A 22,015-nucleotide genomic window follows, 5' to 3' on the forward strand; every position below is an offset into this window, starting at 1 on the left:
TTAACATAATTTCTTCATTGTTACTAGCTACATACAGTAAAAAACTGCCATTTGATCAGATGAAAAAAGGACAAGTTATGAAGATATGTAAAGCGGTTTCCCTTGCAAGGTAAGAGCAGGGGGGCGTGGCTTAACTTCACCAGATAAGCGCCATAAGACGAGATCAAGGACAAACTGCAGAGAAAATTTTATACAAATCCAGGAACCACATGGACAAGCTATGTGCCTTTAGGGGGTATTGTAATAATAAAACAAAGATTCAAAAACTTAGCCCCAATGACAAGAAGAGGGTTAAAGGAAGTCAAGCTGTGGCTATCAACTTGTCTACTTTTAAGGGAAGGCCTAAACCTTTCCTTTTTGATAAAGCCTATCGTTAAAGTCGCTTAGGTTATCCAATGCTATCTCTACAGTAATGCTCTATAGGCTTAGATTGCTGGAGGATATAGGAACCCCTTTCTTTAATCATTCTGTTTCATTTTATATCTGTTCTCCGATTTTGCAGAATTTGTTTGTTCAATCTCTAACACTATGCTCTCTCTGCTTTTTCTCATAGCACCTTCATTTGGTCTATTCCTGTTTGGCTCTGACACTATCCTGGAGAGAAATATCAGCTGTGCTGCTGCCATTAACACCTTTGTTTATAGATGCTAGAGCTTGGCCTGTTTTTCCAGTGTATTTCTGTTTCTCTGACTGTGACTAGCTGTACGTGCTTGCTTTCATCCTCTGACATGGGAGCAGGCTCGGAGCTTGCCTAGCTGGCTGTGTGATTCCTGGACCGTGCCGTCTGTGGAGATGGTTGACAGTTGTCTTTATTATCTCTGCTTCTTTTTATATGTCTGCTTCTGTCTCCATGAACCCAAGTCGGCCTTCGGCAGATGGTCACACTGAGCCTGGTTCTGCTGGAGGTTTCTTCCTGTTAAAAGGGAGTTTTTCCTCTCCACTGTCAGTACAAGCATTCTCGGTGTGAGGGTTTGCTTTCAAGTTAGTCGATGCAATCAACTGGTTTTACTTAGATAGAAAACTTTAAATTAATTTCTCTCTCTGATCTGGTGAACTGTAAAGTGCCTTGAGCTGACATGTTGCGAATTGGTGCTAAATAAATCAAATGAATTGAATTAAATTAATTTCTAGGCCACTGTTGATGTAATATAAAGTGTGATGATGAAAACAGCGCCAATGATGTATTAAGTGTTAACAAATAAGAAGGGTCTTCAGATCTGACTGTATGATCTTGTTGAATAGTGCCTGTAAAGTGCCTTGAAATGACATGTTGTGAATTGTGAACTGTGAACTTTTATAACCACTGTACCACCTGTGATTTCCAGCATTGTGCTGAGAGTCACAAATCCCGATTCAAGAATAAAACCGCCACTATGAACCTAATACCAAATTTCGCAAAGACCAGTCATTTGGACGGCACACCTAACATCTAAGTAGGAATTCAAAACACTTGTAGAAAATGTAAAAAACGCTGAAGGTGAATTCAAACTGAATGCTTACAAGGCAAATTTCCTGTGTGCTCTTTCTGGCATTGGTTGCTTGACATTTTGCGTATCTGTTGCAAAAGGAAGCTGTTTGTAGATCTACTTGTTTCAGACTTGATTCGCTGTATTCTGAATGGTTCAGCAGCATTATGTCTGATTTATTGGCATTGGTGGACTGCAAAACGTGGCTTGAGTAAGGAGGAAGGAGAACATGATCATCTTCCAACTTTCACACAAATCAATAGCTATCTTGCGGTAGGCTGGACACAATTATATATTAAAACAGGACCATTATTCTCAACACAAATTGAAGATGGTTTTAAAATAAATAAATAAAGCCTTCAAGCCTCAAATGTCTGAAATGAATGTCCAATGCTTAGAACTGGGAAACCAGCCAATATAAATGGACTCAAACAGTTTTAAGAGATTTTAAATATTCAAAACTTGCTAAGAGCAAAGAAATGCAGAGTTAACCTAATATTAGTTAGCTTGTATGTCTATAATTGAACTGGTAGGTAAAACCAACTGCTGTGTGGGTTAGAAAAATAATGCATTCGAAAATACAACCTTTTTAACTTCAATGTACTTTATAAAAACAATAGTTTTCTCAAGATTTGTAATATTTTATGTTATATTGAGGCGCTCCTTCCCAGGCGTTCCTTCCCTGTCCTATACATGAAGACAACACAAATACAGCAAGGTTTAAAACCTCCTAATTGTATATATCCCCCACCTGTTCTCTGGAGCGTTGGTCAGAGAAACCACAATATTCTGGTCGATGAAGATGAGAAGAGCCAGGAGGAAGCCGAGTCCCATGGCGCTGACTACGTTCATGGCCGACAGCCGCTCAAAAGGCGCCACGTTGAACACGGGCCGATCGTGATCTTTAAAGACTGGAACTGGAGGAAGAATACAAAAACAACATTAAGAAGGAGAAAGTTACAGCAGCTTATACTATGAAAATGAGCCTAATCTCTTCTTATTTTAGAATTTTCACATAAGCAACTGTAAAAGGGTCCATGATTTGATGATGCTATCTAGTTTATTTAAAATAAATGTTGTAATTCAAGTTTACAAACCTATTAATTAGTTACTGGTTTTCATATTTAATGCTTTGTACCTAATTTAGTGCTATGTTGTCAAAAACTGCTGAATTGAATGTAGCTGGTTACATTTAGGAAATGACAAGACAATAATGGATCTATTATGCTATGACTTATTGTCTCTGGAGGTAACAGAACAGAAAATTGTCCAGGCACTTAAATTTAAATTCATTCGAGGTTTGGCAGGCGTCTCTGTTCTGACCCCCAGAGAACAGCTGCTGCCTTGGCAACAATAGAGGGTAGAAATGTTGCCAAACAACAGAGAATAAAAACTGAAAATGGCCAACGTGTTTTGCCCTTCGCCTTTATTAAAAGCATAAAGCGATAATAAGGGCAGCAAATATGAGGGCTCTGTAACAAAAAAGGTCTATTTCGGACAAAACCAGGTTTTACCTTTAGTACAGCTTGGCTGTACTGCAGCGGGTCAATAGAAACCTTCCCAAAACAGCCCTTCTCATCACTAAGTGAGAAATGATAATTTACTTTGACTTACCAATAAAAGTGTTGTACTCAGACCAGGTGTTTATTAAAAGAAAAATATCCACCTAAAATGTCCAAGGTACACAAAAATCCGACAGTATCCATTTAAAGGTTGTACCAGCTTTATTCCATGAGTCCAACCTGTCTACTTTTAAAACCCTTTTTTGTAGCCTGATAAACCAGACTAAATGTGAGATTAAATGTGTAATTTAGTCTGGCCCCGATGAATGAGACATCGGAAGATTGTTGATGAGAACAACTCGCTGTTTTTCAAACCATGTCTTTGTCTACTTGCCAACGCTCTGATCAATGAGCACAACTGACTGTGACGTGCGATGGAAAGCTGGTGGGGGAGTGTAAACAAACAGCCTGTCGGTAAAACGGCGAATACGTCCTTCTTAAAAATGAATGAGCGTATAGCCTCTTCCTGCTCACGTTTCAACTAAAACCCCAAGTCTAATCCTTCCAAAACTAATTCGAAATCTTCTCTGCTGTGCTTTCTCCAGCGTTGGGCAGCTTTGTTGTCACTCCCTCAAAACCCGCTTTGAATCCGGATATTAAAGACACATCTCTGCGTTGTGATTGGCCCGCCAGTTCTAGGACCTGAGGCATTAATCGAGGCCACTCGCAGGCAAAAATTATTTTGGCCACTGGCGGGTGGGGCTAGTTTCCTAGGCTACTTCTTTTGAATAAAGCTTAAAGTTAGACTCTATCTCTATAGATATACAGTACTGCTATAGGTTTAGACTGCTTGAGGACATAGGGGCCATTTTCATGATTGTTTCATTCAATCTCTATTATCAAATTCTCAAATTTGTAAGTTCAATCCCTAACTTTATATCCTCTCTTTTTTATATCCCCACACGGCTCCCTGGGTGCCGGGGAACAGTGTGGGGTTAAGGGTCTTGCTCAGGAACCCAGAGTGCAGGTTGTGGGGATTGAACCAGGTACTTGCAACCTTCTCATAGCACAAGCACACTGCTCTAACCAATAGGCCTCACTGCCCTGTTGTATATGCCTGGAGGTTTCCCTGCAATAGACCAGAATCATGTCCAGGGCGTAACATGCCTATTGCCCATAGACTGTTGAAGATTGGGACCAGCACCTTTGTAGCCCTGTTGGACAAGCAATAAAGGGTGGATGAATTATTTGTTTGAGAACTTATAAATTATAAGTTATATTTTAAAGAAGCAAACACTTCACTTTTTCCATAAAATATTTTGATTTATGTAAATTCCTGTTTGAGATGAAGGAATTAAGACTCTTACTGTGACAAAATGACTGTACATATAGTCCATAAATTGTAGAGTGGGTGGATGACAGAGTTGAAGGTAGAGTCACTGACTACACCTGGTGTAACATCCTTGACCAAAATCACAAGCTCCATCTAAACGGAGGTCAAAACCTTGCAAAGAGCCTCTACCACCATTAGGATGTGTGTAATGGATGTGTGTTTTGCATGCGACACATTTTTGTTTCCGGATTAAATAGAGGAAATTTTATGCTGCTTTTCCCTGCTGTTAACATAGGATTTAGGGGTAGATAGCAGCCAGGTGTTGTCAATTTAAAGATCTTGATTAACTGATCTCAGGAGCTCTCTATCAGTAGTTTTGACCAATAGCTGGTCTGGATTAGATCTGTTTCTCTCTAACACCAAGAAACACAGTCAGTGTGCAATTATAAAACAGAAGAGGTAAGTAGTTACATTTGCTAACTTTTTTACTAAGTTTACTTATAAGAGTAATTTTACTGCACCATACCTTTTATGGTTACTTGAATTATATTATTGTGAAGTATCTCTACTATTACTATATTGAGATTTTTGGTTACCTCCTGTGAACTGGTTTTAATTTATAATATAAACCAGTTTTACCTCCCTCAGGTTTGGATTACTTTTGGAGCTCCTTTCCTGTCCTGTTTTATAACAGCTTTGCTGATTTGAAGATGGTTACAGATGCTATCTAGCCTCCTCTTCGAAACAGATAAGGCCTTTCTGTTTTATTGAGGATGAAACCTTTTCATTTTCTATTTCCTACTCTAAGAAGAGCCTCAGAACAAGATTTTCACCACTTCTGAGCTGCCTCATCATAAGACTCGTCAATAGGTAAATCCCTCAAGTGATACTGATATAACAAATTAGGAATTCATAAAACCATGAAAACTTTATGATTTACCTTTCATGACAGAAAATCTTTGCTATGTTACTGTATAAAAGGTGGCTAGATCGGTAACCTCAAAGGCTTCATAGCAATATTTTAAACAAGTTTTCTTTTTGTTCTGTTTATTTTAAGTCTGTTTTGATATAATGATCTAGAGTTGATAGAGTACACCTGTTGTTGCTGTATTTCATTTGTTTTGTCACATTGTGTCACACAGAATGACATCAAATCATGATTGGTTTACACACACACACACAAAAAAAGAAAAAATAGAACTGCATTGGTATAGAGGGGTGAATTTTATAGGGTTGTTTATATAGATTTTAGCCCCAAGGAAAGATAAATCTGTATCTTCCATCTATCCCTCCCTATTGTTGAAAATCATATGTATGATAGCAGACCTCTTTGGACCAACGAACTGAGAGGTTATGGAGTTACTTAAGAAGACAAGGCCACAATCACCCATCTAGATTAAATCCTACGTCTAAGTACCTAAAATTAAAGTGTCACATTTGTTTTCTTAGCCAGCAACAACTTTTAGCTAAGTTAGCTCCAAAAGTTGGTAGTTTAGCCAAGAATATTACATATTACGGGTAGCTGTACTTTAATCTTTCGTTAGTCAAGTAAAAGTAGAAAGTATTCATCCACTAAGTAAGAGTATAAAAGTAGGCTTACTGGAGGAAATAGCTGCTCAAGTACAGAGTAATGGTTCAATCATAACATGTGATCTGAAATTTCAAATAATCAGTGAGATTTATGTGTAAATTGTGGGGGTTGGGTGGGGGGTTGCGATGATAGCGGGAAGGAATCAACTGCATCGCTGCATTGTTGGTTTTCCCCTTACAGGGCAACAGAACACCTCACCTGTTCAGGCAGGCCAACAATTCCCTGTAACGACGCCCCTTTCAGAGACATAGACAGAGACATTTATTGCAGGCTGACAAAGAACATAAACAACCCCATTCCTAAGGGGCGGACCCGTTTGTCCGGTTCAATTTGTATGTTTTGTAAGCCAAAACAAGGCTTTGTTTTTGATCCTCTCTACAAAGCCTCAAACTCAACACTATTTCTGACATTTTGAATTGAAAAAGAATTCCTGGAGGGGAAGCGAAACTTCTTCAAACTTGGAAACAAAGTCCAGCAGATTGTTTTTTTTTTTTTCAGTTTTTGGAATGACCTGGATGACTGAGAATTGCAATGCGTCAAAAAGATGTTTGATTCCAAGAAGAATAGTCTGACTGTTGAAGTTCACTAAAGCTAGCTCAGGAAGCGTTCTGACATCGCTGTCAAGTTAATAAACTCAAGGGTACATGTCCTTGCTGATGTTGTTAGCCATGATTTTAAGCTCTATCCTCAAATACATTTTCCACGAGGCATTAGAGCATTATTTATGATATATTATATTTCAGCAGTAGTACCAGCAGACGACGCCACATCTGTTATGTCAGCTCTTTTGCTCCCGGTGCTGGAACTTTATTTAGGCTAAAGAAGGATAATAAAAACACTATCAGGACGGACACTTGGAGTATATAGCCTTATTTGATCATAATCAACTTTAATTTGGTCTTTTTGGTATAGACATAAAACACGACTATTTGCTTTTGATTAAAATCAAAAAGTACCATAAAGTACAACTACTATATATATTCTTTTAAAAGTTACTCAAGTAGATGTAAGTTAGTTAGGTTAGCTCCCATGTTTTAGGGGAGCTCAGACTGTGTAAAGTGGGACTCTAGGTCACATGACTCATTTAATTATGATACGAGCCTCTAAAGTTACATATGCATCCACAAACAGGTTTACATTTGAAGGCAATCCAACTTTCACTCAGTTTTTTGAAGACGTTTCAACACCTTCAAAAAACTGAGCGAAATTCCAGTTGCCTTCCAAATTAAGCCTGTTGGTGTCAATGACCTCGATGAATGAGAATTTACACAGGCATGTTACATTACCATGCCGATAAGGGCATCATTATGCAGCAAGTGGTGCATATTAGCCTGGACAATTATTTTATTTAAGCTAATAAATGCCTAAATTGAAGTTAATCATTGGCTTTGGAGTACAGAGGTATCCAATAGATTGTCCATTGACCAAAGATTAAAAAAACCTTATATGCTACTGCTGCACAACATGCAGCAAAAAACAACTTTCACAGAAACCATCTGCATCTGTCAGAAATGTCTTTTTTAAGGCAATTTATAGATGCCTCCATCAGATTTTAGAAAACCAAACTAAATAATGGCTAAATTTGTATTGGCTGGGCATTCAGGTGGGTAAGAGCTGCTGCGTGCCCAGCCTGCTGCCTACTAGAGCTGTTCCAAAGCCAGTGCAATAAAGCGCACAGCAGAATGAAAAGACATACAGTATGTGGGTACCACCGAAGCTATGAGCAGGCGTGGCCCTCAGGTGGAGAAGACGAACAGACTGGGCTCCTGGGGAACCACTGTAGGATTCTCAATCTTAGGTTTAAGGAATTGACCAACCCTTTAACAGATCTGACCCTAAAGGTTTCAGATCTGATCCTGTGGAAGGACATTAATGGAGTGATGACAAACTTTAATGTTATTACTAGAAAATTGGGCTATTCCTAATTGTATTGATAAAATAACGATGAAATAATGATAAAAGAAGCATTTTTTTCTTTTAGCTATGTCATAAAAATCTTTTTTTTTTCTTTTTTTTTTGCCTCGACTGGTCTTTTTCTTTATTTTTTTCAGCCTTCAGAAGTGGTGTGGTACAGTGATGTGGAGAGGAAGCTTCCCTTTCAGGAAAAACTCTTTCTTAGGGGTTGGAAGAAAATAATTATTATTTCATAACAGATTTATACTCTGCAGCAATAAAGGCATTGTTAAATTAAATATATATCTATAGTTGACCTATGACCTTTAAAGAGGGAGAGGTTTAAGTTTAAAATTTTAAGGCAAGGTAAATGTTCCAAACATATAATAATCATTATTTTGAAACAGTTAGCAAAATGCTTTGTTTCCTTTTGTTTAACACTTTTTAAAACTCAATATTAATTGAATTTAGCACAGGTATGTATAATTCTATCACAAACTCAAATGCCAATGTGAGTGAAAATATGATGAAATTGAACTTCTCAAGAAACCTGTGTATAAATTAACAGTTGTAAAGCTGCAATAAACTGAAATAAAACCATTAAAGTGTTAGTCAAAAAAATTCTACATAAGAAAAATGTCATACAAACACTGACTTCTTGAAATTATGGCTGCTTATGCTTATTCTAAGAGCCAGAAAGTTATTGACTAATTTGCAAACCATTTAAATAATCATTTAACAAATAATAATGTATGTTAAAGAATCTAAAAAAGTAGGATTTAAGCACTTAGTAGAGGTAGAAATGTAAGGACTAATTCCTGTCAGACCACAGACAACGCAAAGCTATTTTTATTCAGCAATCTGGGCAAAAATATCCAAGTATGTATATAAAATGATACTAACGCTCGATGTCGCTAAAAATGTAGGAGCCAATGAAGGAGAAGAGCAGCACTGAGATCGGCAGGGCACAGTCCGACAGCACTTCTCTCACTTTGGCATGCAGGAACGGACTGAGAGACAGAGACAGAGAGAAAGGGAAGTGGAGTGAGCAAGAAGAGACAAATAATGGAGGAATACAATTACTGTGGACAAGACAAGGACAATGGCTGCAATCCTGACACTGCTTAAGTACCTTACTCCGCCTCTTGCTTACACAATTGAATCCAGCTTTGAGGTTGATTTGATTACCAAGAGCAATCAGTAGTAGAATATTAATGCTTATTAAATCACAGGCTGGAACTGAAGCTTCAACATAAAAGTGAGCTTTGCAAGTTTTGTCTGGAAAGTTCCTGTAAGCAGTATCAGTCTTGACGATCTATAAAGGCAAAGCCCTACCCGGTAGTATTCATCCCCACCCAAACGTGATTTAAAGTTCTCCAGTGATTAATCTTTCAAGTGCCCCAGCACATTAATGCTGAATGTACCTTCTTTTGAACTGATAGAGGGTATAGCCCATCCATAATGTTCCGAGCATCAGCAGAAGGCAAAGGAGTGGCCTTTCTCTAGTGCACTGGATGACAGATTCAGGCAGAACATCCAACGCAGACCTGGCCACCACCTCACTCCTGTTTCCTCCCTGCAGGTCTCCACCCTGAGGAAAAACTATGCTGCTGTTTTCCAGAGTTGTTTCTAGGTAGTACTTCTGAAAGACTGAAACACAATTCACAGTGATCAAAGGGAAGCTTCAGAATAAGAAAACAGAACTTGTGTACCAGTTTTACAGACGTTTGTTTCAGGTTAAGGTGTTCTGAGGCTCTTGAATCTTCTCACACTTTTCATTAGTATTTTGTGTGACAGACCAACTGCTGCTGGACTTATAGAGTATGTTTACGCTTAGAAACTTAAAACCCATAGTCTTTGTCCTTTTTTTGCAAATGAACTCAGATGCTGTTATAGGTGGAGGTTCGTGTATAAACAGTCATATTCAAGCCCTGTTACAGATTCCCGACTGGATTTAGGTCTTAACTTTGCATCGGCCATCATCACTCATTACATTTATAGAATTTGTTTTAAAATATTTAAACTGCATGCTTCCAGACTTTGATATTTAGGGTTTTTGTACTCCTGGAGGATTAACCTCTGCTCAGATTTAAAGTCTTTTGCAGGTTTTAATACTTTTTTCCTAGCAGTTCCTAGCATTGTGTACTGTACTATTCAGCTCCATCTACCTTTGTATGAACTACAGCAAGCTTTCCTGCAGCTAAAAAATGGATCACTACAGCATTATCCTGCCAACCCCATGCTTCACCAAGGGCATACTGAGCTCTTTGCTCAAACCAGAAAGGCAAAAAAATGGCTGACCTTTTCGGTTGCCAAAATAAAAAATACTATTTCTTTAGTTTGCTAGTATCTGTGAATCAAACTACTGTGGAGGAGTGGATTAAGTTAATCTTTGATTATGATGTTCCAGTGCAGCTTTTCATGTATGTGTTGTACATTTTCCAACCAACTACTTTAGTGACTTGATATAATACCATGCAAGGACAGCATCAAGCCTTGGTTTGCAAATATTAGTGCTTCTAACAATAAGGGACCCTCTATGCAAGCAGTGGGTAGGTTTTGCGGGTTGTGTAACTTTTTACCTGTCACACAGGTTTGGGTTTGAAAGATTATTGTAATGTGACCCATGAGGGATATGGAAGGCCAATATGTATCATGAAATACATACATCTGAATGTCCCATGAAAAAATACAAAATCTAACATATATTATGTCCCAATGGGACAAGCATGTCCAGCAGTCATTGGGCGAGAGGCAGGGTATGCAGATAACAATATTTATTTATTAATCTCATTAAATGTCATTTGAAAATGCATTTAGTTAAATATATAATTAATATATAGACTTGAATTTTCATTTGTAAATACATATAGTGAAATAACTATTTATCTATTTTCAGGGGGAATCCAGTCTACGCCTCTGGTGTGAGAAAATTTACTCTGTAAGGATTTTTAATGACACATAATTTTTTCCTGCCTTATAAATGTATAATAGTATGTGTTGGTCTGTCATACAAAATAACAATAAAACATACAGTAATAGTTTAAAAGTGACAAAACATTTACGGTGTACACATATGATTGGAAGGCAATGTATGAAAAAAAGAAAAAAAAACAACCGTAAAATCTGCTATCAGCACTATTTACGCAAAATTAAAGATTTATACATTGATTTCATCTGCACTCTTTACTATGTTAGCTAGCTATAAATAAGGAGACAATAAAGAGCATTTTTTGCTTTAAAAAAAAAATCCCAATAAAGAATAGATCAGCAAAGACTCCACAGCAGAGGGCTGCAAGGAGGAACAATATAACTTGGGAAAAAAAATGGACAGGTTTTAATTAAGATGACTAATTGATTAGCTGGAGAGATCTTGCCCTTCTTAGTCGGGAACGATTCTTCAGGCAGCGATGGCCATAATTAGTCCGCAGCTTAAGCAAATAATATTAAAAAGACAGCTAATACGGCACATAGTTTATTACAGGTGTCCACATTTGACTACTATGTAATAAAAATGCTTCTTCTTGAAACTAAAATCCGAGCTTCACTGAAATGGAAACTAAAGGCTGAGATGTGTACACAGCATTATTTACCACAGTCAATATATGAAAGTAGAATCAGCATAAAATGCAGTTCAGACTGCAGTGTTTTAGGAAAGATAGAGATGGATTTATAAAAAAAAAAAAAAAAAAAAAAACAGAAAAAAAATGATGGTCTTAAACTTACTTTTGACTGTTCCCTTTACAGCATCAACTACAAATGCTATGGAAATGAATAGAGCAATGACTTCTTCTGTTGACCTAAAAGGAAAAATAAACAAAAAACATTGTAAAACTGTTTAAAAAAAGGAAAAAGGATACTTAGATTAGTGTACTTTCTTTAAATAAATAGAAAATCCAAAACCCATAAAAATAATTTTATTTGAATGAAGTACTGATGTTGGATTATTATTTTTTTAATCACAGCGGTTCTGGAGCAACCTATTACCATCCCATCTTTTATTTAATTTTCACCTGAACACAAACCAGTTTGTCGGTAAAATCTTAAAATAATATATTGCAGTACTATCTACCTTTTAAAGTGTTTTAAAAGACTAAAGACAAAATCTAAATTTGAAAATCTATTTACATTTTTAACTCTGGTCCAATAACAAAAAAAAACTGGATATAATTAGTATAACTAGTATTTTTGTTTTCTCTTCGTGTCCTGTCTTTGAACTTCCGGTTTTACCCGATTAAGAAACTAGTTGCTTAAATGCGCCAAGATAGAGCAGAGCTTCGCCTCCTTAACTATGAGCCCTGGCATAAAGTCTACCAAGCACTGACAAGGGAAATTTAACCCCAATTTAACTAGCAGGCATCAAGATAGTCACATCACTGTCAAGTTTATTCTCTGGCAAAAAAAAAGCAAAGACACCTGGAGCCCTGAACTTTCCCCAGCCAGCTGTATTGTGCTTCAAATCCATCTGCTGTGGTTCTGACTCATGTTGACTATACAGTTATACGTACGATGATGTAATAACAAGGATCAATTAATAATAATTAACCTCCTGTTGCTAAATATTTTTTTTTGTTGAATAATCACATTTTTTCACACCAGAAAAAAGAAAATAACTTTAAATTGTAAGGTTACACTTTAATTTGTGTAACAGAGAAAAATACAAACAGAACCAAAACTATATAAGTATGTAATGGCAAAGAAGCAACATAGCCAGCAATATTTAATATTCTGTTTTTGTTGTCATCAATAAAACATTAGAAAAAATAAACAGAAACAAACTTGAAAGGAAAGCCTTTTTTTCAATATAGATTTTCTTTCTCTTTGAATATTGTATAATCTATACTTACTAAGCTATTCTCATTCTACTTTTATAGCACAACCACCTAGAAATTTCAATACATCTTTAAATTGCTGAAAGCTAAATTTTTTATGGCTTGGCTTAAAATTAATACAGTGAAACAAAGAACAAAATAGTAGAGAATATCCTCCATGTTTTTGGTTTTGAGGATGACTAAATAGTTCTCTATGCCATACTTGTGAGATAGAGTCGGGAAACTACAATTAAAAACTTATTTCACAAGTGAAAACCAAGAGAGCTGAGAGGAGAGATTAATTAAACTGGATATTATGAAAATGGTTACAGTAAATTGAGATTAATACAAAGAAAGGTTGATTACGTGGTACCTTTTAAATAGCTTCATGAGCAGACTGACATTAAAGATTCCTCCCAGGATAAGGAAGAGGCAGTTCCACAAACCAATGCAGGCGTAGAAGGCTGGGAAATCCAAGTTGTAGTCATCACAGATTCCTCGGATCACTGTGGTCGAGAAGGCAAAAAATAAGTAATTATTCTTGTCAAACCTTTTTTAAATTGCTTTAATTTTACAATCATGGACTTTAATGTACTTCATATTTGTGTAACAGACCAATCCAAAGCATTGAAATGGAAACATACTTGAACCAGCAGGTGAGCTCCTGCACCCTGCGCCACTGTTACCCCAATGGCAAAGGATGCAGGACAAACTCAGCAAATTTTTCGGTGGAAGATATGTAAAGTTAAATCCTTAAAACCCAAAAAGGTCCTTGTCAAACCTGAAAGTGATTATTAGTGCAGATTTTTGCTTGTTTGAAAGAAAAAGAAACTTTGTTTTGCAATATTTTGGGTCAAAGGGATATTATGAGGAGTGGATGGGGGTAAATCCAGCTGTTCATGATGTAAACTAGCAGCAAATCTTACCAAGGTTTCTTCTCTGTCAGAGGAGGATAAACAGTTGGAGCAAACAAAGTCAGCTTTTAGAATTTATATTTTTTGGTAATTTCATCTTTAATACTTATTTTTGTGGTTGCGCATAGAGATATTTACGTAAAAGACACTAAATGATATTGATCATTTTTAACATCATTGTAACATGGTTGTTAATACTTTATTTTTAACCTTGATCTCTAAGGCTTAGGACTTCATCCTTTGAATTACTTAAAGATTGGGTTATGTTCTAAGAAAAAAACAGTTTACTTCCTTTTACCAAACAGCTTCCACTTATTGGTATTTTATAATGTTTTACTTGGTACTAACATACTGTAGTACTTTAATGATGGTTTATTAACAGGTTAATACACCGTAACTTGCTAATACTTAGTAGGGAAATACAGTAGAATCCGCTAATGTTGGTCCAGAGCAGATTTGAGCACTCTAAGCGGTTGATTACCAACACCGAATTTACCGTTTACTTCTTTTTTATGCAGAATATCATCTAAATACCATTTGTATGGTTTTTCAATGAGAAAAATTACAGTTATTATTTTGCCTTGCAAGTTTAATTACAGTTTACTGCGCTGTGCAAAGACATAGCTCTGGTAGCCTATGTAACTAATTCTGTGTGTCGGCTCTGCTGTGCCGCTAGTGCATTTTTTTGACATGTCTGAAAATAAAGTTTGAAAAAATCAGTTTCATAGAACAACAACATAGAAGATAACTGCATAGGCTACAGAAAATTAAAGCTAGCCAACCTCTGTTTTGTGTTGCGGATCTGCTGCGCCTCATTAAGAAATAACTTCACATATTTATCCATGGTTCCCTGGATCAGAGTGTTGGCCAACATGAGTTCACTTCTTTTTCAAAACGATGTTAAAGGTCAAAGGTTTTGAACCCAACATGAAGGAGACCGGTCTTTAAAATGCAAACTGCATTCCTCATTTCAGCTCTGGAAGGGACAACGCGCTCTTGTACATTTCAGATGTACACGTAACTTAAAAATTATTTTTGCACACGTTTACATTCATGAAATTTCCAAAAAGGAAAAGTATAAGTGGATTTCTTTATTGCTATAAAAAAATTATTTAAACAGCATTTGTATAGAAGTGATTCTGTCCCAAGCATTTTGATCTATATAAGTGGTTGATTACTATATCCGTGACCACTATAAGCGGATTCCACTGCACTCAGTAACTAGATGTAACAATAAAGTAATAACAGACTTTAATCTACTCTGTACTTACTGCATAATTACATAGGGATTTGTTCATTGCTTGTTAATTAGGCTCATATTTTTAAGTCTTCAATATTTATCTCAAATGTAAAACGTCATAAAAACAAGTAGAGGCCATTAACTGAAAAAGGTGCATCTACACTTAACTGGTATTACATCTTTATGACAACGATCACAGAAGCTTTTTCTAGACTCTAGACTCTAGAGTCTATTGGAAGCCTTTTTATTGATTTTAGAATCTTATGCCAAAGAGTTAAAGGGAAACAAGCATTTTAATCTACCTTAAAAGGAAAAAAAAAAGAAAAAAAGAACTGTAATTAGTTTGTTAAAAACCATAATAATTTTGTTGTTATCTTGAGTTACAACTTTACAAACAAGCCTTTGTTCTCTTCAAAAAGCTGCTGGAAATCTACAACAATTATCCCCAAGAGAATGTTCCCTGCGCAGTTCCAACCCATTTACTTCAAAGATCATCTCACCACAAACCCAGCAAACAGCTTTGGTATTAAAACTGCATCTTGGCATCAAAGTCACTGCTTTTCTACATTTCTGTTCTCTTTTGGACTTTCCACCATTCAAGTTCATTTACACTCCTACCAACAAAACAATTCTGTTGGGCAAAAACCTACGGTTTATATGCTGCATTTGTCTGAGTTGAATAAAAGCTGTACTTGTTAATGCAGTTAGGAAATCTGCAGACCCGCAGGCTCCTGAAACCAGGAGTTACATAACACCGGCATAAAAAATATTAATGTTCTAGTCCGTTTGCTCCTTCTCAGATTACTTTTCCATATATACCTATGATTTTTAAAATCCTCATTAAATATATTTCCTATATTTGTATTAAGACAATCCAGATTTCAACAAAAAATCCCAAGTTATTTGCATAAAGAAAATTAGACCAAAACAAAAAATAGATAACTCAAATGACACTCGGCAAATCAAATAATCATGCGAATAAGTTCTAAGTAATCAGCACTCGAAAAAAAAGTTTAACAGAGATTAGAAACTAATAAATAAGAGGAAACATGTCAGCAACAGCCTAGAGAACATTTGCTATGTAATGTATGCTGAAGGCTGTTTGAAGGGATGCAATGCCCAAAAATTTAATAAAATATGCATCTTTTATGTAATAATCCCGCAATCGTTATGCATTTCCCACAAATGTAATAGCTGTTGCCCACTACAAATGTTATAAGCTATTTCCCACAAAAGCTGTGGTAAAGTTTATAACTTCTACAAATGTAATAATGTAGCAAATAACTGTTGTTTTCTATTTGTTATTTGATTGATGTTGCCTAGTGATGCCTCCCCCCCTTCCTTCTCAGCGCACAAAACAATGCTGTGAAAAAATTAAATCCAACATTTCATAATATAACATTTTCTCTAGGCCTACCGCTTTGAGTCGCGTTGTCTGTGTTCATGTATTCCTTCTTCAATTTAAAAACCACAATAAGAAAATAAAGTGTCCCCCAAAATTACTTGATATGCCTAGAGAAAAAAGGAGAACAGTTCCTTTTATATTTTATATTGCCATACATAACTGAATAGATTTTGAAAAACCTGAATTAGAGATTAAATTAATTTTAATTTTATATAGTTTTGGGCTCTTCTAGAATCTCAGCCTGCTGCGTAAGCAGTGGTTATTTAATAAACAAGATCAGCTCTTCTGGTACGAGCTACTCTTCTATCTCAGTTTAAAAAATCGGATTTAAAATAAAAACATTTACAAGGTTAAGAGTTGCATTTTGATGTATAGCCTATGGTAAAAAAAAAGAAAAATGTCAGTGTCCTTTAAAAAAGTTCTGTGAATGTCCTGTTTGGTGCATCAAAGAGCGCTGAATATGCATAAATAAAAAATCCAGCAGGAATAATTTGATGGCCTTATTTTTCTTTTTTCAGTTTAGGCTTCCAGAGCAATAAAACTCACTGGTATGTCACAGCCCTGTTATCCCACATTTACACGGCTCTGTTCATAGCGCAGCGCAATCTGAAGTTCTTTGCGCCAATGAAACAGATTCAACAGTAGTATCAGTATGCAACAACAATCAAATAAACACAACTTTCCCACAGAAGTAATAAACCTATGCAAACGTAATAGTTATTATATTTGGCCCTACTAATATCACCTATTATGTTTGTAGTAGGTAATGGCTATAACAGTTGTGGGAAATGTATTATGTTTGCAGGAATATTAAGTTAAATTTAGATAACATTTTTGTCATATTTGTGTTAATTACATTTATATAAATATATAATTACATAATATATTTTCAATGTAAATACAGTAAAAATACTCTAAGCTGAATAGTTTTGATGAATTTAGATTTTTCTTTAAATTACACAACCTTTGCTATGTTGTTTAAGCTGCAATGCAATCTTGGTAAATGACATATTCAAGGTCATCATAAAAACAGGTATGAGTGTGATGAAATTAATGAAAACCACAAGGTAATGAAGATGAGAAGAACCAAACAGAGGTAGAGGAGAGAGTTGGCCAAATAAGCTGGTGTTTGTGCGTTTGCTGCTAACCCAGAGCCCACGAAGAACTCCATTTCTAACTGAGGCTGTTTGCATCACCATCAAAAGATTTCCGCAGATATATTAAGAACGATGTGTTACACCAACTGAGAGATACTTCTCTGTCAATTTAAAGTGTTGTTCTTTATCTTCCGATTTGATTTCAAATTAGCATCTGCAAATGCTTTTAGCTCTAGCTAATATAGTAAGTAGACCAGAAGCTAACCACATTTGTTTGTTTCAACAGATATCTGATGCTCATAAAAACTTGGAGGCAATGATGCTGTGTAGCATTGTCTAAATTTACACCAGTCAAACACAGTAAGAAAAATAAAACACTAGTGAAACACGCATCCTTCCTGTATTTACTCTGTAGGTTTCAGTCCAGTAAGGCCAGTACAGTACTGGCCAGTATCACAAAGTAATTCAAGGTATGGTGGAGGATTTTTGTGCATTTTTGAAAAGACCAGCCCTCTCCAACTAAAAAAAAGAACAAAAGAAAAAAAAAAACATGCACATGCACAACCCTGTATCCTCTCCCGAGAGGGNAGACCAGCCCTCTCCAACTAAAAAAAAGAACAAAAAAAAAAAAAAAACATGCACATGCACAACCCTGTATCCTCTCCCGAGAGGGATGCCTATTAAACACGCTCAAGAGCATGAACAATCCCATTTCTCCTTGGGCACGCTCTGTTTAAAAGCTGCTGTTTGCGTCACTCATACGAGCTTACTTTGCAAAAGAACATTTGCAATTTTTCCACTATGCCAGACTCACCACTGGTAAGTAAAAATAGGGACGAGCACATGGAGGGCCTTACTTAAACATTTCACCAGCATGATTGACAATTAGAAGGACCACTTATTTTGATGATCCACCTGGAAAAAGAAAATCCTCTACTATACCTTTAAGATTTTTTATGTATCCCAAATACGTAGTAATTTTTAAGTAAATATGACAATTAGAACATTTTTAGTCCAACATGTTCAAATAGCCATGTATACATTTAGTTTGCTGTAGAAGATTTGGAAAAAACAGTAATATAAAGAGAGAATAACTTTCAGTGGAGTGAATAACATTCACATCTGAGGAGTGACATTAGATTACCCCCCTGCACATCATCATTAAAATATTATGCCAAAGGTGAAGTTAACAGGTGGTGACTACATGGTGTGGGCTGTCTTATAACTGACTGGTCAACTTCAAATGACTCAAGATGAAAAGGGTTTGGATTTTTAGGTACAACAATAGTCCCAAAGACAGAGACAAGAAAACCCTTAATTCACTTCAGAAAAAAACAAGATAAAACTGCTCTAACCGCCTGCCTAGTATTTAACTGAAAATGTTCTGGAATTCTGAGTTTTCTCACGACTTAATTTTATTGAGCAATTTCAGTTTGATTGCACAGTATGTGTGGATAACCTGGCTTTTACATCTGATGGGAATATAATGTAATAAACCACTGGCTTAACATAGAATAAGAAAAACATGTTTAAATCTTATTTTACCCATCTATTTTTGTCTCAACTACACATGGGAAACTCATTAACAGTATATGAACATGGTTTTGGGTATGAACGTGTTTTCCCATTAGAACAGTGATGAGTTTTTGTTAGAAAAGGAATAAGATCAGCATGAGAGAAGTTTTAACACAATCCCTTAAGGCTGGATGCATAGTTTTCTGACTTGCCGCTGTCTAAAACTGTGAGAGATAAGTGCTTTGTGGTTGAGGCAAGCTAATGGAAAGAAGGAAAACTTACCACTGATAAAGATGGCGAGGGGAGCAGTGGTGAGAGGGATAACTAAAGGGGAGCCAGCAAATAATGAGTAGATGACTCCACCGATGCTCTGGCCAATGATAGTCTTCCGAACATCTGGGCAGAGAAGAGACATGCACACAACACCACAAGGAAAGGTCCTGATTAATATGCATGAAAGCCTGTAAGGTTCTTTTGCACAGTTGAGCAGAAGCAGAAGGAACCTTGTAATTCACTTTCTACACAGGGAATGTTATTAGGCAATTATCTTTTATTTTTACCCACAAAATCACTCGAAATACTTGCTGCATGTTCTTCCCACAATGATAAACAACTGTTTGAAAAAAAACAAAATAAAAAGAAAAACAACACAATCCCATTTTAAAAGAATGAGTAATGCAGGCTTTATATGTAAAATGTGTGTAAAGCAGCTTTAAATCTGCAAACTAATAAAACATTTGCATTAAGAAGCAAAAATCTAATTTTTGAATAAAAAAAAAAGAAATACTTTTGACATCTGGTCATTATTTTTTATTGACCTGTGCACTATATTATATGTGGTGTGCACATGCTTAATGCACCCGTGCATTGCTATGGATTATTACCAGGTTATGATACTCTTTGACCTTTTTAGCTTTTGTTTCTGCTGCTGTAATAAACATGTCACTGTTAGTAGCTAAATAGAAACCATGTGGTGAAAGATGGTTTCAGAATTGGAATGTTGCTTTCAGAATCACAGATACTATGAACAGAATAATAGAACAAACACACACAAAAAAACCTATATAAATCATATTAGTAAAGTCACAGATTCCATGGTTATAGGAGAAAAAACAGTTTAACAAAAAAAGGAACTTCATTTTCTCAGTCTATCTTTGAGGTCATGGGTATGTGAATCCTGACTGTGTGCTCATACTGATTTCGCCACGGGTACTCTCATCATTGAGGGAGCCGAAAGCGATAGCAGGGAGGAGGATGGCAATGTAGAGGAAGATGGCTGTGGTCATGTACTTCAGCAGGGTTTTATTACTTCCAACTATACCTGAAGGGAGAGAAACACAAACACATGAGTCATATGCATCTCATAATGAAGCGGAGGAGGCTCGGCCCTTTAATTTAAAAACGACAAAAACATTACAAGAATTCATTATTTAGTTTTCTCTGCACTCAGAAACCTCCTATGTGTGGGTTAAACTGCTCTACTGTGGCTCACACAACTAAATTCCCCTTTGAAAACAGGAGCAATTTGTTTTAGTTGTTAGTAATGCATCACTTTTTAAGAACAGTTATCTAAAAGATGAATAACTGGTGTTGGATTAGAGCATTTTCATTGGACTCTAATATGATCAATGATTCCTGTGACCTTCATAAGATGATGAATATTTGATGAAAATCACATGTCAGATATATCTTGACTTTGTTACAGTGGAATAATTAAATGCATTTAGAGACTACGAAAAGATAAAGGGCTGTCGTGGTTTTTGTGGCTAATATGTTCAGCATGTGTGAATAAGCTGGACAGGAACCGTTTTCCCATACAGCAGATAAAGAGTCTGAGTTGACGACTCAATAAAAGATGCAGCCTTTAGCGACCGCACTAGCAATGTGTAGGGAAATGCTTGTGGTTGATGACCTGGGTAATTACTGTTGAACATAAGGACGCATATAGGGGCTGGGAGATATTCCTTTTATGACACAAAACCATATATAGCATACATATGTACCTAAAAAAGTGAATCGATTTTGATTCTTATTTAAAAAAAAAAAAGAAATAAGGTTTGACACATAGATATGTAAAACCCAAGTGTTAAAAATATGTCATACTTCCTTTTTACTCTGACCGTACGTGTGGCAGAGAGTGAAAGATAAATGAGGAGCTGCCAGCAACACCCCGCTGGGGCATAACAACAAAAATGATTCACTTTCTCTACAAGTCCAGGTCCAGCTTACCGTCTGTGAAGTCAGAAGGGTAGAAAGGCAGTCTGCGACGCAAGTCCTCATAAATCCCTCGACCGGCTCTGAAGAAATCTTTACACTGCGAAGAGAAAGGGAAAGGTTAGATTTTCCTCAAGGACACATCTCTCACTGAGGAAACGCCATGACTGTGCCATAAAGTGTAAAAACACAACTTATAGTGCTATATTGCTACATACACCTTAGACAGATTTATTTTTGTCATTTTGTATACACAAGTGTAAATAAGAAGAAATTAGGACTCATTTTGTCATCTTGATTACAAATCCGTTTGTGTTTATTTGAAGTGATTGTGGTAGATAAAGACAGTAACTGACAACTATGTGGGAAAAAGTTTCACAACTGTTGAAGAGTGTGGGGTGTATTTCTGTTCAGCCTACTTTACAGTGATACCCCTAAAAAAATTCAAGTATTAATAAATCCCTTTAAAAGTGACCTGATTAGTACATCAAGTCTGAGTGAGTACAGTTGTTTCATGATAACAAATAGATTTCTAAGAGCATATCAGTGAACAAACGGCATTCTCAGCTCCTTTTTCACAGAAGGTCTCAGGATTAGTTATATACAAACTGATGTCATACGGGGAAGTAGGTCAAATAATTGCACAACACCTTCAGATCAGTAGCTGGCATTAAAAAGAAACCAACCCCTGCCGCCCCCCCCCAAAAAAAATCTCTACAAGTTAAATCTTTATTCCGTTCAAAACTAAGGTGAAAGCTCTATAATAAATTTTACTAGTACCAATCCCTAACCTTATCAACCTAATCTAAATTCACCAATAGGTTAATCTAGCAAAAACTGCATGTAGACAAAAAAAAAAAGATGACACCTCTCTACCTCCATTCCCCTTCCATGACCTCATATGTGCATATTTGACAAAAATAAATACATAGCAAAACAGCATCATCTTTTGGAGGAACATGACTAGTCAAGAAATAAGTAACTTAAAACTTTAAAATGCAGTTAGGAAGAAAAAATTGAAACCTATATTTCAA

At 36.1% G+C, this 22,015-nt stretch overlaps 1 protein-coding gene across 1 annotated transcript in view; it reads right to left on the reverse strand.

The window, feature by feature from the left end:
• The window catches only part of slc4a11 (solute carrier family 4, sodium borate transporter, member 11), a 143,165-nt gene that overhangs the window by 13,234 nt on the left and 107,916 nt on the right, over positions 1 to 22,015 (reverse strand). The window contains exons 11-15 of the mRNA XM_015401306.1: positions 12,970 to 13,102; positions 11,512 to 11,585; positions 9,210 to 9,435; positions 8,689 to 8,795; positions 2,218 to 2,383 (exon numbers count right to left, since the gene is read on the reverse strand). Of these exons, the coding sequence (XP_015256792.1) occupies positions 2,218 to 2,383; positions 8,689 to 8,795; positions 9,210 to 9,435; positions 11,512 to 11,585; positions 12,970 to 13,102 (706 nt within the window). The remainder of the gene's footprint in view (positions 1 to 2,217; positions 2,384 to 8,688; positions 8,796 to 9,209; positions 9,436 to 11,511; positions 11,586 to 12,969; positions 13,103 to 22,015) is intronic.

This window comes from Cyprinodon variegatus, unplaced genomic scaffold, assembly GCF_000732505.1.
Source record: "Cyprinodon variegatus isolate N-32 unplaced genomic scaffold, C_variegatus-1.0 Scaffold1207, whole genome shotgun sequence".
Classification (NCBI taxonomy): Eukaryota; Metazoa; Chordata; class Actinopteri; order Cyprinodontiformes; family Cyprinodontidae; genus Cyprinodon; species Cyprinodon variegatus.